Source organism: Hyla sarda, chromosome 7 (assembly GCF_029499605.1).
Source record: "Hyla sarda isolate aHylSar1 chromosome 7, aHylSar1.hap1, whole genome shotgun sequence".
NCBI lineage: Eukaryota > Metazoa > Chordata > Amphibia > Anura > Hylidae > Hyla > Hyla sarda.
Window position 1 is genome coordinate 3,025,901 of NC_079195.1, and position 18,219 is coordinate 3,044,119.

The following is an 18,219-nucleotide window of genomic DNA, read 5'->3' on the forward strand; positions in this document are numbered from 1 at the left end:
TGAAGGTGGCCGTACACCATAAGTAGCCGTTTGCTGATCACTGGTTTAGCCTATTCCTTCCATCCTCTCCATATACATTCGGTTCAGCCAAACATGCTTGTGTTCTCAATAAAGAGAGGGGAACGGGCCACTGCTAGACATATCTGTACCATCCAGACACCTCTGGTGTTTAATCATATAGAACAAAATCAACTGTTCAAATTAAAAATGTCTAATCCTTCTTTACTGAACATACCCATTACTCCATACACCCCATATCCCCAGATGAACATTTGGTACGGACTGTGTCACCTGAGACCTGAGGTTTGTGAGGACTGTATATGTAACCCAGAAATATTTCTTGATCCAGTATCATTCCATCCTGTTTAAACTATTTGTATTCATTGCTGTGTGTTTTATTTAACAGATAAGACCAGCAGTGTCTTCACACATGAGGATTCCAGGCTAAATAAAAAATCCACCGCAAAATGTGAACCAGATTTGGTAAATACCGAGAACATGGCTGAACATGCAACTTTGCCTGAAGAAGAGCAGCTCCAAAGCGTTAAGGCCCATTCATCGGATAACGTAAAGGAAGAATCCTCTCACGTTGGGGAGGAAGATGCACTTTGGGATTTCAATAGTCCTAAAGCTGGTAATGTTCCTAGACCAAAACGCCATACACAACCACATCCTTCTACTCATATTAAGGAGGAACCAGATTCATGGGAGGATGGACATCTTAAAGACACTAATATGTATATACAATATTCCTCTACTATAAAAGATGAACCGGTCTTGTGTTGTGAAGGAAACTTCATAGACCTCAACACGTCTATAGCCGCAGATACTTGTTATCAGTCTGCTTATATAAAGAAGGAAACAGTCTCATGTAATGGAGGAACCATCTTAGACCCTGAACTCTCAGATCATACGGATCAATATCCATCTACTGATGTTAAGGAGGAACCACCCTACTGGGAAGAAGGAAAGCTTTCAAATACTGGTGATACAGAGCAATATCCATCAAATGTTAAGGAGAAAACAACCTTAGGTGTAGGAGAAAACCTCTCAGACCACCTGACTTGTTCTCCAGACCTTACACTAGAATATTCACCAACTCATATCAAGGAGGAATCAGTATTATGTGATGGAAGCAGTCTGATGGAAAATGAGATCTATGCTTTTACATATACCGGAGAGAACATGGAAGATACCGTATTTACCAAGAATTCCCCACAGCTGGTGCAAGGCAGCAAGTACATCAAGTTCACATCTCCATCCCCCCAACCTGCTAAGACAGGGTACACATGCCCGGTGTGCCAAAGAAGCTTTAAAAATCATGGGAATCTTGTCAAGCATCGAGAAGCACACAACGGAAAGAAGCCGACATGTTCTATTTGTTGGGAACAATTTCTCTCCCAGTCGGACCTCATGAGGCACCAGATCCAATCCCACAATGTTGATAAATCAACCAAAGTGAGAAAATCTAATTGCTTAAAGTGTGGGGCTAAGTTTTCCCTTAAGTCAGACCTGTTGGAACATAGGAAGGTCCACAAAATTGAAAAACGCCTTTATTGCTCCCAATGCAACAAACAGTTTTCTTGTAATTCTCAACTTGTCATACACCAACGAATTCACACCGGAGAGAAACCTTTCACGTGTTCTGAGTGTGGAAAACAGTTCTCCAACAAGTCAGATCATGCGGAGCATATAAGGATCCACATGGGAAGTAAACCATTTTCTTGCTCAGACTGTGGAAAGTGCTTCCACAGAAAGGATGACCTCACCAGCCACCAGCAGAAACACGGGGGCGATAAGACTTTGACGTGTTCTGACTGCAGGAAATGTTTTGTCAATGAGAACAAATTATTGATACATCAGAGATTTCACGACCTAAAAAAACACTTTTCATGTTCTATCTGTGGGAAAAGCTTTACCAACAATGATGTTCTTCTCAGACACCAGCGTTGTCATGCAGACAAAAACCCGTATATCTGTGGTGACTGCGGCAAAAGTTTTATCCAACACGAGGAACTTGTGAAGCATCAGAGAATTCACACCTAAAAAAACACTTTTCCTGTTGTGCCTGTGGGAAAAGCTTCACCCACAATGCTGTTTTTCTTAGACACCAGCGTTGTCAAGCTGATGGAAACCAGTTTATCTGTGGTGACTGCGGCAAGAGTTTTATCCAACACGAGGAACTTGTGAAGCATCAGAAAAGTCACACAGGAGAGAAACCATTCTCGTGTTCTGATTGTGATAAGTCCTTTAGTACAGAGTCTGGACTTATAAACCAGAAAAAGATTCATACCAACGAAAAGCCATTTGGGTGCTCAGACAGAAAAACCATCTGATCACTAACCAAAGAGTCCACACCGGGGAGAAGCCATACACTTGTCCTGACTGCGGGAAAGGATTTAAAACGAAGTTAAACTATAATATGCACCGGAAAATCCACACAGTCAGGAGGCAGCTCTCCTGCATACAGTGTGGTGAACACTTTCCTTATAAAAGTCAATTGAAGGAGCATTTAAAGAGCCATGACACAGGAATGACCGACATTATCACAGATGTCATATATTCATAGTATTAATGTATATGAAGCATAAGAAATGTCTAGTTAGCTGGTACCTAGAGATGAGGTTCTGAGTTAGAAACTGACAGCAGTAAGGATCCCGGACGAGCCCCCAATAACTATTATAGTAATATTTGGCCATGAGCCCTGAAACTAAGGACCTCACTTTATTGTATGTGTGCCTCTAATTCTGGGGGAAGGGGAGAAATATAATGGCCATGAAGACCCCCACACACTAAGGAGTTTGTGTTCTGTCTTCACGGCCGTTATAATTCTTCTTATTAAACCCAGAAGGGCTCAAAATATTGGAGGCACACAGACAATGAGGGGAGATCCATGGTTTTAGGGATCATGACCAAATATTACCAGAATAGAAAAACGAACACATACGCTATATTGCTGCAACCAATCTTCTTTCTTTATATAAATATTCCATAAATGTTACAAACAAATCCAACAGTAAATAATCACCCAACGTGTTTCAAGTCCGTCCGCAAGATGTTAACAGGAGACATATACGGCTTCTCAAGCTTCCATGTTCAACTGCATCAGCACTCTTATTCAGACGTTTCCAATGGAGCAGCACTATAGCGTATGTGTTTGTTTTTCTATTGAGATTATACTGTGTTTATAGAGCACCAGCCACTATGCTTTCACCCAAACACCACTGTTGTGGTTCGTGGCTTTGGGGTAGAATTAGATCTGGCTCCAAAGGTTATACAACCAGTTAAATATATGCAGACCATGCATCTGAGGTCATCAATGGCTGAGACACAAAATGGCTGCCACCATGTGGTCAAGTGAATACAATATATTCACAGACCAGGTGCATAGACTTAATTTAGCAGTATTACTGGAGACCAAATGCATTCATAGCACCCCACAGACCAACCTATTTGTTAGGAATTTTGGAAGAGTTATATCCTAATATGCAATGCACAAATTACCGTATTTTTCGTCCTATAGGACGCACCGGCGTATAAGACGCACCCAATTTTTAGGGGCAAAATCTAAAAAAATAAAGATTTTGAACCCAATAGTGGTCTTCAATCAGCGGACCTCCAGATGTTGCAAAACTGCAACTCCCAGCATGCCCGGACAGCCGTTGGCTGTCCGGGCATGCTGGGAGTTGTAGTTTTGCAACATCTGGAGGTCCGCAGATTGAAGACCACTGCAGGAGGAGGTAATACTCACGTGTCCCCGCCGCTCCGGACCCGTCACCGCTGCCCTGGATGTCGCTCCATCGCTGTCGCCGTGTCCCCGTCGCTCCGGATCGTCTCTGCTGCCGGCCGGGTATCCTCGCTCTCCGTCGCCGCCATCACGTCGTTACGCACGCCGACGCACGTACACGACGACGTGATGACGAGGAAGGAGAGCGCCGGCCATACAGGGGATCCCTGAACGGAGAAGACACCGAGGAGGCAGGTAAGGTCCCTCCCGGTGTCCTGTAAGCACTAACCCGGCTATTCAATCGGGCTGTTCGGGACCGCAGCGGTGAGATCGCGGCGGTCCCGAACAGCCCGACTGAACAGCCGGGTTAGTGTCACTTTCCCTTCAGACGCGGCGGTCAGCTTTGATCGCCGCGTCTGAAGGGTTAATACAGGGCATCGCCGCGATCGGTGATGTCCTGTATTAGCCGCGGGTCCCGGCCGTTGATGCCCCCGCAATGACCGCCGCGATAGGGGTGTATTCACCGTATAAGACGCACCGACTTTTTCCCCCCCAAGAAAAATTGCGTCTTATACAGCGAAAAATATGGTAACTAAACACACTCTAACTAAGAGAGAAAAAGATAATACTAATAGCTAGAAACTTAAATCTGCAGTGTAAGGAAACATATACAAGAATTATAGCAGAAGACACTATCTGTTGGCTATTTGGGTGGATTTTCCTTAATTTGTACAACTATTATATATATAAAACACACAAATAATGTAACTGAAAATACTCAGCTTCGGGGCACCCTTATGGCAAGTATGAAAATGGAGCAGAGGCAGTGGACAAGTATCTGCATTCCTTCTGTTGATCAATGGCTTCCACCAGGAATTTGATTGGAAGGTGTGATGGTATGCTGTCCCGGGAGAGAAAGAGACCCTCATTCTCCTTGCAAAGCCTTTTATGTTGTTTTATCCGCCCCTTATCCAGCTCACAGGTGGTCTTTGACTATTGTTACAAAAGGCCCCTGTTTACATGCCTAGGAGACCGTCTCAAAGAAAAGCCTCCAACTTGCCTTTGTCTAACTAAATCCATGTGGCTTTCTGGTAGAGGATCATAAAATAGCCATAACAACCACATATCCCACATTATGTTCCGAAGGACTGTCAAATATTACCAGAACACAGCCATGACGTGGACGAAACACACATTACAGTATTAATGACTTTGTACTTTATGTATATATTAAATGTTTCACAGCATACGGCCAACAAATGACATGTCTCCAGTATTTTATGGCTCGTCAGTCTTTCAAGGTGACCCTGTTGATTGGTTTTATATAAAAATATTGTACTTACCTAGCCCTAGTCCCCTGCTCTTCTCTCCTTTTCCAAGGCAAGTACTGGGTGAAGGGCCTGCCCACCCAGCCAATTATCGTCTGTCATTGGACACCACTGTGGGGCAGTGATTGGCTGATGGTTCTACTCCAAAGATTGAAGAGAAAAAAATGATAGGACTGTGCTGCGGGGTACAAGGGCTAGGCGAGTGTGTTTTTTTCCCCTGCCCTAGCACCATATAGCGGCTAAGAGGGAGAGAGACCACGTGGAGTCAGAATACACTGGGCAGTCACAAAATACATCAAGAAGTCCTATTGGAATTGACGGGCAAAATACGTAATGATTTCATACAATCAGGTTTATTATTAGATTTTATAGGACAGGACACTGGTGCAGCTTCCACTTGTGCAGCTAATATCCCTCACCAATCTCTATAGAGAACATGTGCACTCTGTTACATCTTAAAGGAGTAGTCTCATGAAAAAAAAATCCCCTATCCTGCTGGGGTCCGAGCGCTAGTGCCCCATCACTCCCCTGGGGCAGCGCGTCACAACCCTTGCCTTAAGAGGGGGCAGCCACCCCCTATGTATCTTTATGGGAGAGCTGTTCAGATGGAGATAATATAACTCCTTTAAAGGTGCGGTCACATCAGTTAGGGTGACAACCTCTCATTATATGAGTCCAACATTGTAGAGTCCAAGTCCGGCACTGCTTCTAATGCTCACGTCCACTGGCTAGATGGTAACTGCTACACCTATGGGACGCTGATGGAGGTGCTTGTCCTTAAAGTTTAGTCATAGTAACATAGTTCATAAGGTTGAAAAAAGACCAGAGTCCATCAAGTATCCCTAATGAGTCCCTACTGAGTTGATCCAGAGGAAGGCAAAAAACCCTCCAGTTTGACAGGACCGATCCCTCATAAAGCCATGCTGATATGGAGTCATACATTTTTTTATCAATATACTCCAAAACACCATCTCTTAGAAAACCCTCAAACAATTTACATACAATGGAGGTTAAACTAACAGGTCTATAATTCTCGGGGGCACCTTTTGACCCCTTTTTAAATATTGGCACCACATTTGCCATGAGCCAGTCCTGGGGAACAGTCCCTGTCACTACAGAGTCCCTGAATATTAAAAATAGGGGTCTGTCTATTACTTTACTTATTTCCCTTAGAACACGGGGTGAATGCCATCTGGACCGGGTAATTTGTCTATTTTGATTTTTTGTTGGCAGCACTGTACTTCTTCCTGGGTTAGACAGGTGACCAGTACTTCTTCCTGGGTTAGACAGGTGACCTGTACTTCTTCCTGGGTTAGACAGGTGACCAGTACTTCTTCCTGGGTTAGACAGGTGACCTGTACTTCTTCCTGGGTTAGACAGGTGACCTGTACTTCTTCCTGGGTTAGACAGGTGACCTGTACTTCTTCCTGGGTTAGACAGGTGACCTGTACTGGGGAGTTTACCTTATCTCGCTGTATTTCACATGGCATTCCTCGGTGAATACAGTGGAGAAGAATTTGTTTAATATATTTGCTTTTTCCTGATCCCCATTTATAATTTCTTCCTCATCATTTTTTAAAGGGTCAACTCTTTCATTTTTGATCTTTTTGCTATTTATATAGTTAAAGAACATTTTGGGATTAGTTTTACTCTCTTTGGCAATGAGTCTTTCTGTGTCTATTTTTGCGGCATTTATCTGTTTTTTACATATTTTACATTTTTCTCAATAGCTTTTTAATGCTTCTTCACTGCCTTCAGCCTATTATGGACCGAGGCAGAACATCGCGGCGGCTGGCGATAGGCTGAGCGCCATGTGACGCTTCGTTCACATGGAAGTATGAAGAAGATGGAACGGAGGACCGATCAGCTGTAGTGGTGCGCCGCAGGAACCCAGGAACGTGAGTGATGGTTTATTTTCATTTTTTTGCAGCCCGGGCAGAACGGAGCAGGAGTAGTCTGCCCCAGAGTACTCCTTTAAGTCCAGTAGGCTGCCCCCTCTGGTCAGGTCTGTTAGTTAATATTAAATCTAGTAGGGCGCCCCCTCTGGTCAGGTCTGTTTGTTAATATTAAGTCTAGTAGGGCGCCCCCTCTGGTCAGGTCTGTAAGTTAATATTAAGTCTAGTAGGGCGCCCCCTCTGGTCAGGTCTGTTAATATTAAGTTTAGTAGGGCGCCCCCTCTGGTCAGGTCCATTGGTTAATATTAAATCTGGTAAGGCGCCCCCTCTGGTCAGGTCTGTTTGTTAATATTAAGTCTAGTAGGGCGCCCCCTCTGGTCAGGTCTGTTTGTTAATATTAAGTCTAGTAGGGCGCCCCCTCTGGTCAGGTCCGTTGGTTAGTATTAAGTCTAGTAGGGCGCCCCCTCTGGTCAGGTCTGTTTGCTAATATTAAGTCTAGTAGGGCGCCCCCTCTGGTCAGGTCCCTTGGTTAATATTAAGCCTAGTAGGGCGCCCCCTCTGGTCAGGTCTGTTGGATAATATTAAGTCTAGTAGGGCGCCCCCTCTGGTCAGGTCTGTTTGCTAATATTAAGTCTAGTAGGGCGCCCCCTCTGGTCAGGTCCCTTGGTTAATATTAAGTCTAGTAGGGCGCCCCCTCTGGTCAGGTCTGTTGGATAATATTAAGTCTAGTAGGGCGCCCCCTCTGGTCAGGTCCCTTGGTTAATATTAAGTCTAGTAGGGCGCCCCCTCTGGTCAGGTCTGTTTGCTAATATTAAGTCTAGTAGGGCGCCCCCTCTGGTCAGGTCTGTTGGATAATATTAAGTCTAGTAGGGCGCCCCCTCTGGTCAGGTCTGTTTGCTAATATTAAGTCTAGTAGGGCTCCCCCTCTGGTCAGGTCTGTTGGATAATATTAAGTCTAGTAGGGCGCCCCCTCTGGTCAGGTCTGTTTGCTAATATTAAGTCTAGTAGGGCGCCCCCTCTGGTCAGGTCTCAGTCTCCCAGTTTATATCAGGATAAAGTCCCCATTATTATCACCTCGTTCTGATTTTCTGTTTATTTCCTCAGTAATTGATCTTCTGGCTCTTCCATTATGTTTGTATACAGCTTATAACCCGATCAGGATTTTTTTATTTTTATAAGGAAAGCGCAGTGAGCAGAAAGGGAAAAAGGATGCACTCACCCGTATAAACTTGTTTGAAGAAATGTATTCAATGACAGCACGGCATAGTACAGCGGGTAGATACAGAGGAGCGACCTCACAGCGACAGACTGTTTCTTGCGCCCAAGTGCACTTTCTCGAGCCGAAAGAAACAGTCTGTCGCTGTGAGGTCGCTCCTCTGTATCTACCCGCTGTACTATGCCGTGCTGTCATTGAATACATTTCTTCAAACAAGTTTATACGGGTGAGTGCATCCTTTTTCCCTTTCTGCTCACTGCGCTTTCCTATAAACCTGTCCAGGATCTGCCTGAGCTGTGAAGGGTCCTTGGTATTTCTCTTAGGCTGCATTCACATCTCGTTTTTGTAATACAGATGAGGTATCCCGTTTCTGTTAAAAAAACGTATGTCTCCTGACCGTATCGAAACGTATGCAACCGTATACGGTTTGAAAACGGATGTCTGTTTGCATACTTTTTAATACGTTTTCCATTTTTTTAAAAAGAATACGGTTTTATGTTTGTCAAAAATGTAAATAAAGTTCTTCTTGTTTTTATTGAATTTCCAAGGAAAAAAAAAAGGAAATAAAAACTGTGAGTGTTTTCCGTCTGACTTTTTTCTTGCTTGTGTGTTGGAAGGAGAAGCAAGTGTTTACCTGAGCTGAGGAGTTTTTCTGGTGTATATCTATATATTCCAAGATGATTGTTTCGCCTTTTTTGCGGTTAAAGCTAATGAAGCTTCGAGAGATGGAAAAGGAGAGGACCAGGCAGAGTTTGCGCCGTTGTTATTATTGGGTGCATCCTGTGAATGTGGTCCGTCAGCAACATGGAGCCTTTCACTGCCTTTACATGCAATTAAAGGGGTACTCCGGTGAAAACCTTTTTTCTTTTAAATCAACTGGTGGCAGAAAGTTAAACATATTTGTAAATTACTTCTATTAAAAAATCTTAATCCTTCCAGTACTTATTAGCTGCTGGAACACTGATGACTTCACGAGCACAGTGCTCTCTGCTGACATCAGATATATGCTAAGGGCAGCATGGTGGCTCAGTGGTTAGCACTGCTGCCTTACAATGCTGGGGACTTGGGTTCAAATCCCACTAAGGACAACAATAAATAAGGTGTTATTATTATTATAATAACGTCAGCAGGGAGAACTGTGCTCGTGATGTCATCAGAGAGCATTCCAAAAAGAAAAGAATTTCCTATGTAGTATTCAGCAGCTAATAAGTACAGGAAGGATTAAGATTTTTTAATAGACGTAATTTACAAATATGTTTAACTTTCTGCCACCAGTTGATTTAAAGGGGTACTCCGGTGAAAATCTTTTTTCTTTTAACTCAACTGGTGGCAGAAAGTTAAACATATTTGTAAATTACTTCTATAAAAAAATCTTAATCCTTCCTGTACTTATTAGCTGCTGAATACTACAGAGAAAATTATTTTCTTTTTGGAATGCTTTCTGATGACATTATGAGCACAGTTCTCTCTGCTGACACTATTATAATAATAATAATGCTTTATTTATTGTTGTTCTTAGTGGGATTTGAACCCAAGTCCCCAGCACTGCAAGGCAGCAGTGCTAACCACTGAGCCACCATGCTGCCCTTAACATACATCTGCTATGCATGGTTGCTAAAATGGACAGAGATGTCAGCAGAGAGCACTGTGCTCGTGATGTCATCAGAGAGCATTCCAAAAAGAAAGGAATTTCCTCTGTAGCATTCAGCAGCTAATAAGTACTGGAAGGATTAAGATTTTTTAATAGAAGTAATTTACAAATATGTTTAACTTTCTGCCACCAGTTGATTTAAAAGAAAAAAGATTTTCCCCGGAGTACTCCTTTAAGGAGACTGCCAATTTTCCGAACTGTGTAGGTGCACTGGACGGGAAACATGTCCGAATCCGGAAGCCTGCAGGAAGTGGATCCCTTTATTTTAATTACAAAAAGTATTTTAGTGTGATTCTAATGGCCATTGCAGATTCCAAATATCGGTTCCTCGCCGTGGATTTTGGGGCGTAAGGTCATAACAATGACTCAAGAGTATTCGAAGAGTCTAATCTTGGCCGAGCTTTATACAGTGGGAACTTTAACATCCCAGGGCCCAAAGCATTACCTGGAACCACTGGACCCCTACTGCCTCATGTGCTGGGGGCCGATGAGGCTTTTCAAATGTCCAAGAATTTATTAAAGCCCTATGCCAGCAGAACCCGAAATGAACAAAGGAGAATATTTAATTATCGGCAAACAAGGGCCAAAAGACATGTCGAGTGTTGCTTTTGGCATTCTTGTTAATCGTTGGAGGGTATTGACCACCTGCATCCAACTGAGGCCTCGAAAAGTGGATTTCGTTATAAAGGCTTGTGTGGTTCTATAGAATTTCCTAATAGAGCACCAGCCTAATGATTGCATTGTCATTGAAGACATTGATGAAGCACCAATGGGCGGCCTATAACCATTATCACAAAGGTCATCAGTCAACGTGATGCAAGTTCGTGAAGCCTTCACAAGCTACTTTTGTTCTCCAGTTGGATCTGTGCCATGGTAAGATCAGGTATAGGTAAGTCTTTATTATAATAATCTAAAAATGTTCAGAGGAAGAGTGGTGCATGTTACTATGACAACCAATCAGCTTCTAAAAATAAAATGGACCGTATTTTTCGCCGTATAAGACGCACTTTTTCTTCCCCAAAACTGGGGGGGAAAAGTCGGTGCGTCTTATACGGCGAATACACACCTATCGAGGCGGTCCCTGCGGCCATCAACGGCCGGGACCCGCGGCTAATACAGGACATCACCGATCGCGGCGATGCCCTGTATTAAAGGGGTACTCCGGTGAAAACCTTTTTTCTTTTAAATCAACTGGTGGCAGAAAGTTAAACATATTTGTAAATTACTTCTATTAAAAAATCTTACTCCTTCCAGTACTTATTAGCTGCTGAATGCTACAGAGGAAATTCCTTTCTTTTTGGAACACTGATGACATCACGACCACAGTGCTCTCTGCTGACATCTTTGTCCATTTTAGCATCCGTGCATAGCAGATGTATGCTAAGGGCAGCATGGTGGCTCAGTGGTTAGCACTGCTGCCTTACAGTGCTGGGGACTAGGGTTCAAATCCCACTAAGGACAACAATAAATAAAGTGCTATTATTATTATAATAACGTCAGCAGAGAGCACTGTGCTCGTGATGTCATCAAAGAGCATTCCTAAAAGAAAAGCATTTCCTCTGTAGCATTCAGCAGCTAATTAGTACAGGAAGGATTAAGATTTTTTAATAGAAGTAATTTACAAATATGTTTAACTTTCTGCCACCAGTTGATTTAAAAGAAAAAAGATTTTCACCGGAGTACCCCTTTAACCCTTCAGACGCGGCGATCAAAGCTGACTGAAGGGAAAGTGACACTAACCCGGCTGTTCAGTCGGGCTGTTCGGGACCGCCGCGCGACTGAATAGCCGGGTTAGTGCTTACAGGACCTTACCTGCCTCCTCGGTGTCTTCTCCGTTCAGGGATCCCCTGTATGGCCGGCGCTCTCCTTCCTCGTCATCACGTCGTCGCGTACGTGCGTCGGCGTGCATAACGACGTGATGGCGGCGACGGAGAGCGAGGACACCCGGCCGGCAGCAGAGACGTTCCGGAGCGACGGGGACGCGGCGACAGCGATGGAGCGACATCCAGGGCAGCCATGACGGGTCCGGAGCGGCGGGGACACGTGAGTATTACCTCCTATGCAGTGGTCTCCAATCTGCGGACCTCCAGATGTTGCAAAACTACAACTCCCAGCATGCCCGGACAGCCAACGGCTGTCCGGGCATGCTGGGAGTTGTAGTTTTGCAACATCTGGAGGTCCGCAGGTTGAAGACCACTATTGGGTTCAAAATCTTTATTTTTTTTAGATTTTGCACCTATAAATTGGGTGCGTCTTATACGCCGGTGCGTCCTAAAGGGGGCGAAAAATACGGCATATTGTCTGTAAAAATACAATTTGGTTACCATAGTCAACTGTACAACTTTCCTATGTACATCGTTTTACTTCACGTATCCTTTCTTTTTTTTTTTTCTGGACGAGCTGTAACTAAATCTTACAAAAGGTTATTTAAAAATAAGGGTAAGAACAAGACTGTGAAAAAGCTTTTATATATATATATAGATATATACACACACATACATATAAATTGTATTTTTGTTATTCAAATAGATGTGTGTGATTATCTATAGGACATCGGTCTCCAACCGCCGGACCTCAAGATGTTGCAAAACTAAAACTCCCAGCTGCTGAGAGTTGTAGTTTTGCAACATCTGGAGGTCCGCAGGTTGGAGACCACTAGGGCATAGTCTCAAAATGTTGATTATAAAATGTTAGGTAACCCTCAAACAGATAGTGATTTAGTTTGTTTACCTTTTTTTTTTTTTTCAAGAGAATTTTAATTGCTGTAATATTTTTATTTTACAGATACCGGAAGTTTCTGCAACCCCCAAAAAGAAATATTATTATTCATCTACTTGTTGTATTTAAAAAATAAATAAAAAATAACAGAAACTTTGGTTTTATAAAACTTTTTACTTTTTAAAAGTATAAACTTTTGTTGTAGTTGTTTTTTTTTTCCAAACATTATAAATGACATTATAACTTCCCTTTTAATCTAAAATATAAAAAAAATATAACATTTATTTTACATCCTCCTATAAAGCTGCCGGCTTCTTCGTATGTCTCCTCGTGCCTCGATGTTTGGTAAGGGGTGTATATGTGTCATGGTCCGGATGGGTATACAGTGGGGTGATGGCGTGGGCCGTACCAGGGGAACGGAGTCTAAGGGGTTACTGGTTTTCACCAGAGCCCACCGCAAAGCGGGATGGACTTGCTGTGGCAGGTAACCCCCAGGTCGTTCCACCCGATAGCGACTCAACCTCTCTGACTGCTGAGATAAGCGCGGTACAAGGGATTAGGCAAGAGCAAGGTCGGGCGTAGCAGAAGGTCAGGGCAGGCGGCAAGGGTCGTAGTCAGGGGCAACAGCAGGAGGTCTGGAACACTGGCTTGGAACATACACAAAACGCTTTCACTGGCACAATGGCAACAAGATCCGGCAATACCAGGAAGGGGAAGTGGGTTTTTATAAGGAGGACACAGGTGTATGTACTGATTGGGCTAGTTTAAATCTCAGAGAGCCGGCACGCGCGCGACCTAGGGAGCGGGGACACGTGCGCCGGGACTGAGCAGACGGAGGACGGGGCAGGTGAGGGGATTGGGATGCGAGCTGCAGGCAGGCGCGTTCCGCTATGCAGGACGCATCCCCGCCGGTGACACTAATGCAGCGCTCCCGGTCAGCGGGCCTGACCTGAGCGCTGCATGGAGGTGAACGCCGCGAGTGCTCCGGGGAGGAGCAGGGACCCGGAGCGCTCGGCATAACAATATGGAGGGGTATGATCTGGGTCGGGGTTGTTGGATTGAGGGTGAGGGTGGAGGATTCTGAACTTGGGGGGGGGGGGGGGGTGTACAGTCTTAGACCAGACGTATGACTCTAGATTTGAAGTTTGTCAATTGTTCTTCTGTCATTTTCTCCATACCAGGGACTAAGCTAAGTGCAAAATCCCTAATTGGACTGGGTGTCGGTCCTGAGACCCCACATTCTAAGAAGAAGCCGCATATCCAATTGGAGGAGCTTAGCCGTTAAACTATTCTCCATCTTCTCTAGTGCCTCCATGACGGCCTCCTGCCAATTGGACAAAGAAACAAGGAGCCTCCAAGGAGGTGGCGGACATCAGGAGGCGCTGGACACACTCGGAGGGTAAAATCAACTTTAATCACCCATCATGCAACGCGTTTCACAGATTATCTGCTTCATCAGGCATCATGCCTGATGAAGCAGATAATCTGTGAAACGCGTTGCACGATGGGTGATTAAAGCTGATTTTACCCTCCGAGTGTGTCCAGCGCCTCCTGATGTCCGCCACCTCCTTGGAGGCTCCTTGTTTCTTTGTGCATCTTTCCGAAGGTGGACCGGCTGCCGGCATACTCACACACAAGTTCTTTTCCATTGTTACACTTGGTGAGTGTAACATTCTGGGTGAGCATTGTAATTACCTCTGTTCACCCTGATTTTTAGTGGTAATGCGCTAGGTAGCGCCCTCTCTATTCCTTTCCTGCCAATTGGAGCTGTGGCTTCTCCGAGTAGAAGGTTTATGCCATTGAGAAACTTTTTTGCGCAAATTAGACGATATTGTAGCTGTTTGCCTATCTCCCTCATAGTCAGTGGTTGCCTCAATAGGCTCCTCAATAGGCTCCTCAATAGGCTCCTCAATAGGTTCCTCAATAGGCTCCTCAATAGGCTCCTCAATAGGCTCCTCAATAGGTTCCTCAATAGGCTCCTCAATAGGCTCCTCAATAGGCTCCTCAATAGGTTCCTCAATAGGCTCCTCAATAGGTTCCTCAATAGGTTCCTCAATAGGCTCCTCAATAGGTTACTCAATAGGCTCCTCAATAGGCTCCTCAATAGGTTCTTCAAAAGGCTCCTCAATAGGCTCCTCAATAGGTTCCTCAATAGGCTCCTCAATAGGCTCCTCAATAGGTTCCTCAATAGGCTCCTCAATAGGCTCCTCAATAGTCTCCTCAATAGGTTCCTCAATAGGCTCCTCAATAGGCTCCTCAATAGGTTCCTCAATAGGCTCCTCAATAGGCTCCTCAATAGGTTCATCAATAGGTTCCTCAATAGGCTCCTCAATAGGTTCCTCAATAGGTTCCTCAATAGGCTCCTCAATAGGTTCCTCAATAGGTTCCTCAATAGGCTCCTCAATAGGTTCCTCAATAGGCTCCTCAATAGGCTCCTCAATAGGTTCCTCAATAGGCTCCTCAATAGGTTCCTCAATAGGTTCCTCAATAGGCTCCTCAATAGGTTCCTCAATAGGTTCCTCAATAGGCTCCTCAATAGGCTCCTCAATAGGTTCTTCAATAGGCTCCTCAATAGGCTCCTCAATAGGTTCCTCAATAGGCTCCTCAATAGGCTCCTCAATAGGCTCCTCAATAGGTTCCTCAATAGGCTCCTCAATAGGTTCATCAATAGGCTCCTCAATAGGTTCCTCAATAGGCTCCTCAATAGGCTCCTCAATAGGCTCCTCAATAGGCTCCTCAATAGGCTCCTCAATAGGTTCCTCAATAGGCTCCTCAATAGGCTCCTCAATAGGTTCCTCAATAGGTTCATCAATAGGCTCCTCAATAGGCTCCTCAATAGGCTCCTCAATAGGTTCCTCAATAGGTTCATCAATAGGCTCCTCAATAGGCTCCTCAATAGGCTCCTCAATAGGCTCCTCAATAGGTTCCTCAATAGGCTCCTCAATAGGCTCCTCAATAGGCTCCTCAATAGGCTCCTCAATAGGCTCCTCAATAGGCTCCTCAATAGGTTCCTCAATAGGCTCCTCAATAGGCTCCTCAATAGGCTCCTCAATAGGTTCCTCAATAGGCTCCTCAATAGGCTCCTCAATAGGCTCCTCAATAGGCTCCTCAATAGGCTCCTCAATAGGCTCCTCCATTTGAAGCCGTGTATTAGATGTTGTTCTGGCAAAAAAAGAAAAAAACATTACAATCGAATTAAAATGTTCTGATTATCTTCTATGAACCCTCCTAAATAATCTGTCTATAGGATCTGGATCATTAAGGTAAGTATTTTACACACAGGTAATAGGTAATATTCATTTTTTTAATATAATGAGAGTAAAAAAAAATTTGGACACATATCAAAGACGATTTTTTTTTAATTCAAAAATAAATCTAAGAAATGTGAAGACAAACTTACGCTCTCATTTCTTGAACCCGATCAAGGATCGCTACTCGTCCAGCATGCTTACCGTATAAGACGCACCCAATTTTTAGGGGCAAAATCTAAAAAAATGAAGATTTTGAACCCAATAGTGGTCTTCAATCTGCAGACCTCCAGATGTTGCAAAACTACAACTCCCAGCATGTAGTTTTGCAACATCTGGAGGTCCGCAGATTGAAGACCACTGCATAGGAGGTAATACTCACGTGTCCCCGCCGCTCCGGACCCGTCACCGCTGCCCTGGATGTCGCTCCATCGCTGTCGCCGCGTCCCCGTCGCTCCGGAACAGCTCTGCTGCCAGCCGGGTATCCTCGCTCTCCGTCGCCGCCATCACGTCGTTACGCACGCCGACGCACGTACGTGATGACGAGGAAGGAGAGCGCCGGCCATACAGGGGATCCCTGAACGGAGAAGACACCGAGGAGGCAGATAAGGTCCCTCCCGGTGTCCTGTAAGCACTAACCTGGCTATTCAGTCGGGCTGTTCGGGACCACGGCCGGGACCCGCGGCTAATACAGGACATCACCGATCGCGGTGATGCCCTGTATTAACCCTTCAGATGCGGCGATCAAAGCTGACCACCGCGTCTGAAGGGAAAGTGACACTAACCCGGTGCAATTTCACCGCGGCGTCCCGAACAGCCCGACTGAATAGCCGGCGACGGAGAGCGAGGATACCCGGGCGGCAGCAGAGACGTTCCGGAGCGACAGCGATGGAGCGACATCCAGGGCAGCGGTGACGGGTCCGGAGCATCGGGGACACGTATTACCTCCAATGCAGTGGTCTTCAATCTGCGGACCTCCAGATGGTGCAAAACTACAACTCCCAGCATGCCCGGACAGCCAACGGCTGTCCGGGCATGCTGGGAGTTGTAGTTTTGCAACATCTGGAGGTCCGCAGGTTGAAGACCACTATTGGGTTCAAAATCTTTCTTTTTTTTTAGATTTTGCACCTATAAATTGGTTGCGTCTTATACGCCGGTGCGTCCTATATTGCGAAAAATACGGTACATCTTCACTTTCGAAATCCTTTGGATCTACGGAAAATTCCCAATGTTTTCTTTTGCTTTGAGACTGGATCAAAAAATATAGAGAACAAAAATGATTATATGAAATTGGATTTAATATTTTTTTTAGAAATTTTATATTAAAATGATAACAGGTTTCAATAAAAAAAGGTTTGACCATATCTTTTGTGTAAAAAGAAAACTCTTTACCTTTCCTGATTTTGGTTCTGGGTTATTTCGTTTTTTTTCGCCCTCTGTGGAGGCTCGAATTGACTCTGTGTCTAAAAATAAATGAAACAATATCGTATTAAATAAACTGGAAGAGACAAAAATAATTCCTTAAAAATGAATCTTTAAAGGATACAGAACGTTCCTGTGCGCCCCGAGTCCGTTATCTATAGGCCCATGGCCTGACCATGCTGGTGAACTATCTCCCATTAATATACGCTAACAGGATCTAAAAATGTAAATTGTTCTTACCATATAATAAATTATGAACAATTATGTAAAAAATGGAATAAACTTATTAAAGTATTAACAAAATTTTTTTTTTCACTAAATAAATACTTGGATATAGACATTTTATTTAGATATATATATATATATAGATGAAGATTATGTACCTGGGTGGATTCTATTTGCGTGTCCAGCTCTTCGGTAATGTGGACGCTCATGGTTGGCTGTTAAAATTTGTTAAAATTAACCTCTTAAGGACCAAGGACGTATGAGTACGTCCTTGGTCCCGCTCCCGTGATATAACGCGGGGTCCCACGGAGACCCCGCATCATATCACGGCGGGCCCGGTGTCATAGTGAAGCCGGGACCCGAACTGCTTACATGACAGCCGGAGGGTCCCTACCTGCCTCCTCGCTGTCCGATCACCGAATGAGCAGTCAAGCGGCAGAATCATCGATCACTGGTTTCCTATGAGAAACAAGTGATCAATGTGAAAGATCAGTGTGTGCAGTGTTATAGGTCCCTATGGGATAACAATGATCAGTATAAGAGATCAGTGTGTGCAGTGTTATAGGTCCCTATGGGATAATAATGATCAGTATAAGAGATCAGTGTGTGCAGTGTTATAGGTCCCTATGGGATAACAATGATCAGTATAAGAGATCAGTGTGTGCAGTGTTATAGGTCCCTATGGGATAACAATGATCAGTATAAGAGATCAGTGTGTGCAGTGTTATAGGTCCCTATGGGGTAACAATGATCAGTATAAGAGATCAGTGTGTGCAGTGTTATAGGTCC

The 18,219-nt window shown here is 44.4% G+C and overlaps 2 protein-coding genes across 3 annotated transcripts in view; both read left to right on the forward strand.

Annotated features, from left to right (window-relative positions):
- LOC130282616 (zinc finger protein 883-like) overlaps window positions 1-7,427 on the forward strand; it is a 61,001-nt gene extending 53,574 nt beyond the window's left edge. Inside the window, exons 4-5 of one of the 2 annotated variants that reach the window (XR_008846471.1) lie at window positions 407-3,599; window positions 3,710-7,427. Coding sequence is in view for 1 of the 2 variants with exons in the window: in XM_056531042.1 (XP_056387017.1) it covers window positions 407-2,046 (1,640 nt within the window). In the remaining variant the exon portion in view is untranslated. Of the gene's footprint in view, window positions 1-406; window positions 3,618-3,709 lie in introns of those variants that run through there. The other variant, XM_056531042.1, reaches the window with a different exon arrangement.
- LOC130282607 (zinc finger protein 271-like) overlaps window positions 1-18,219 on the forward strand; it is a 330,526-nt gene that overhangs the window by 140,563 nt on the left and 171,744 nt on the right. The window lies entirely within an intron of this gene.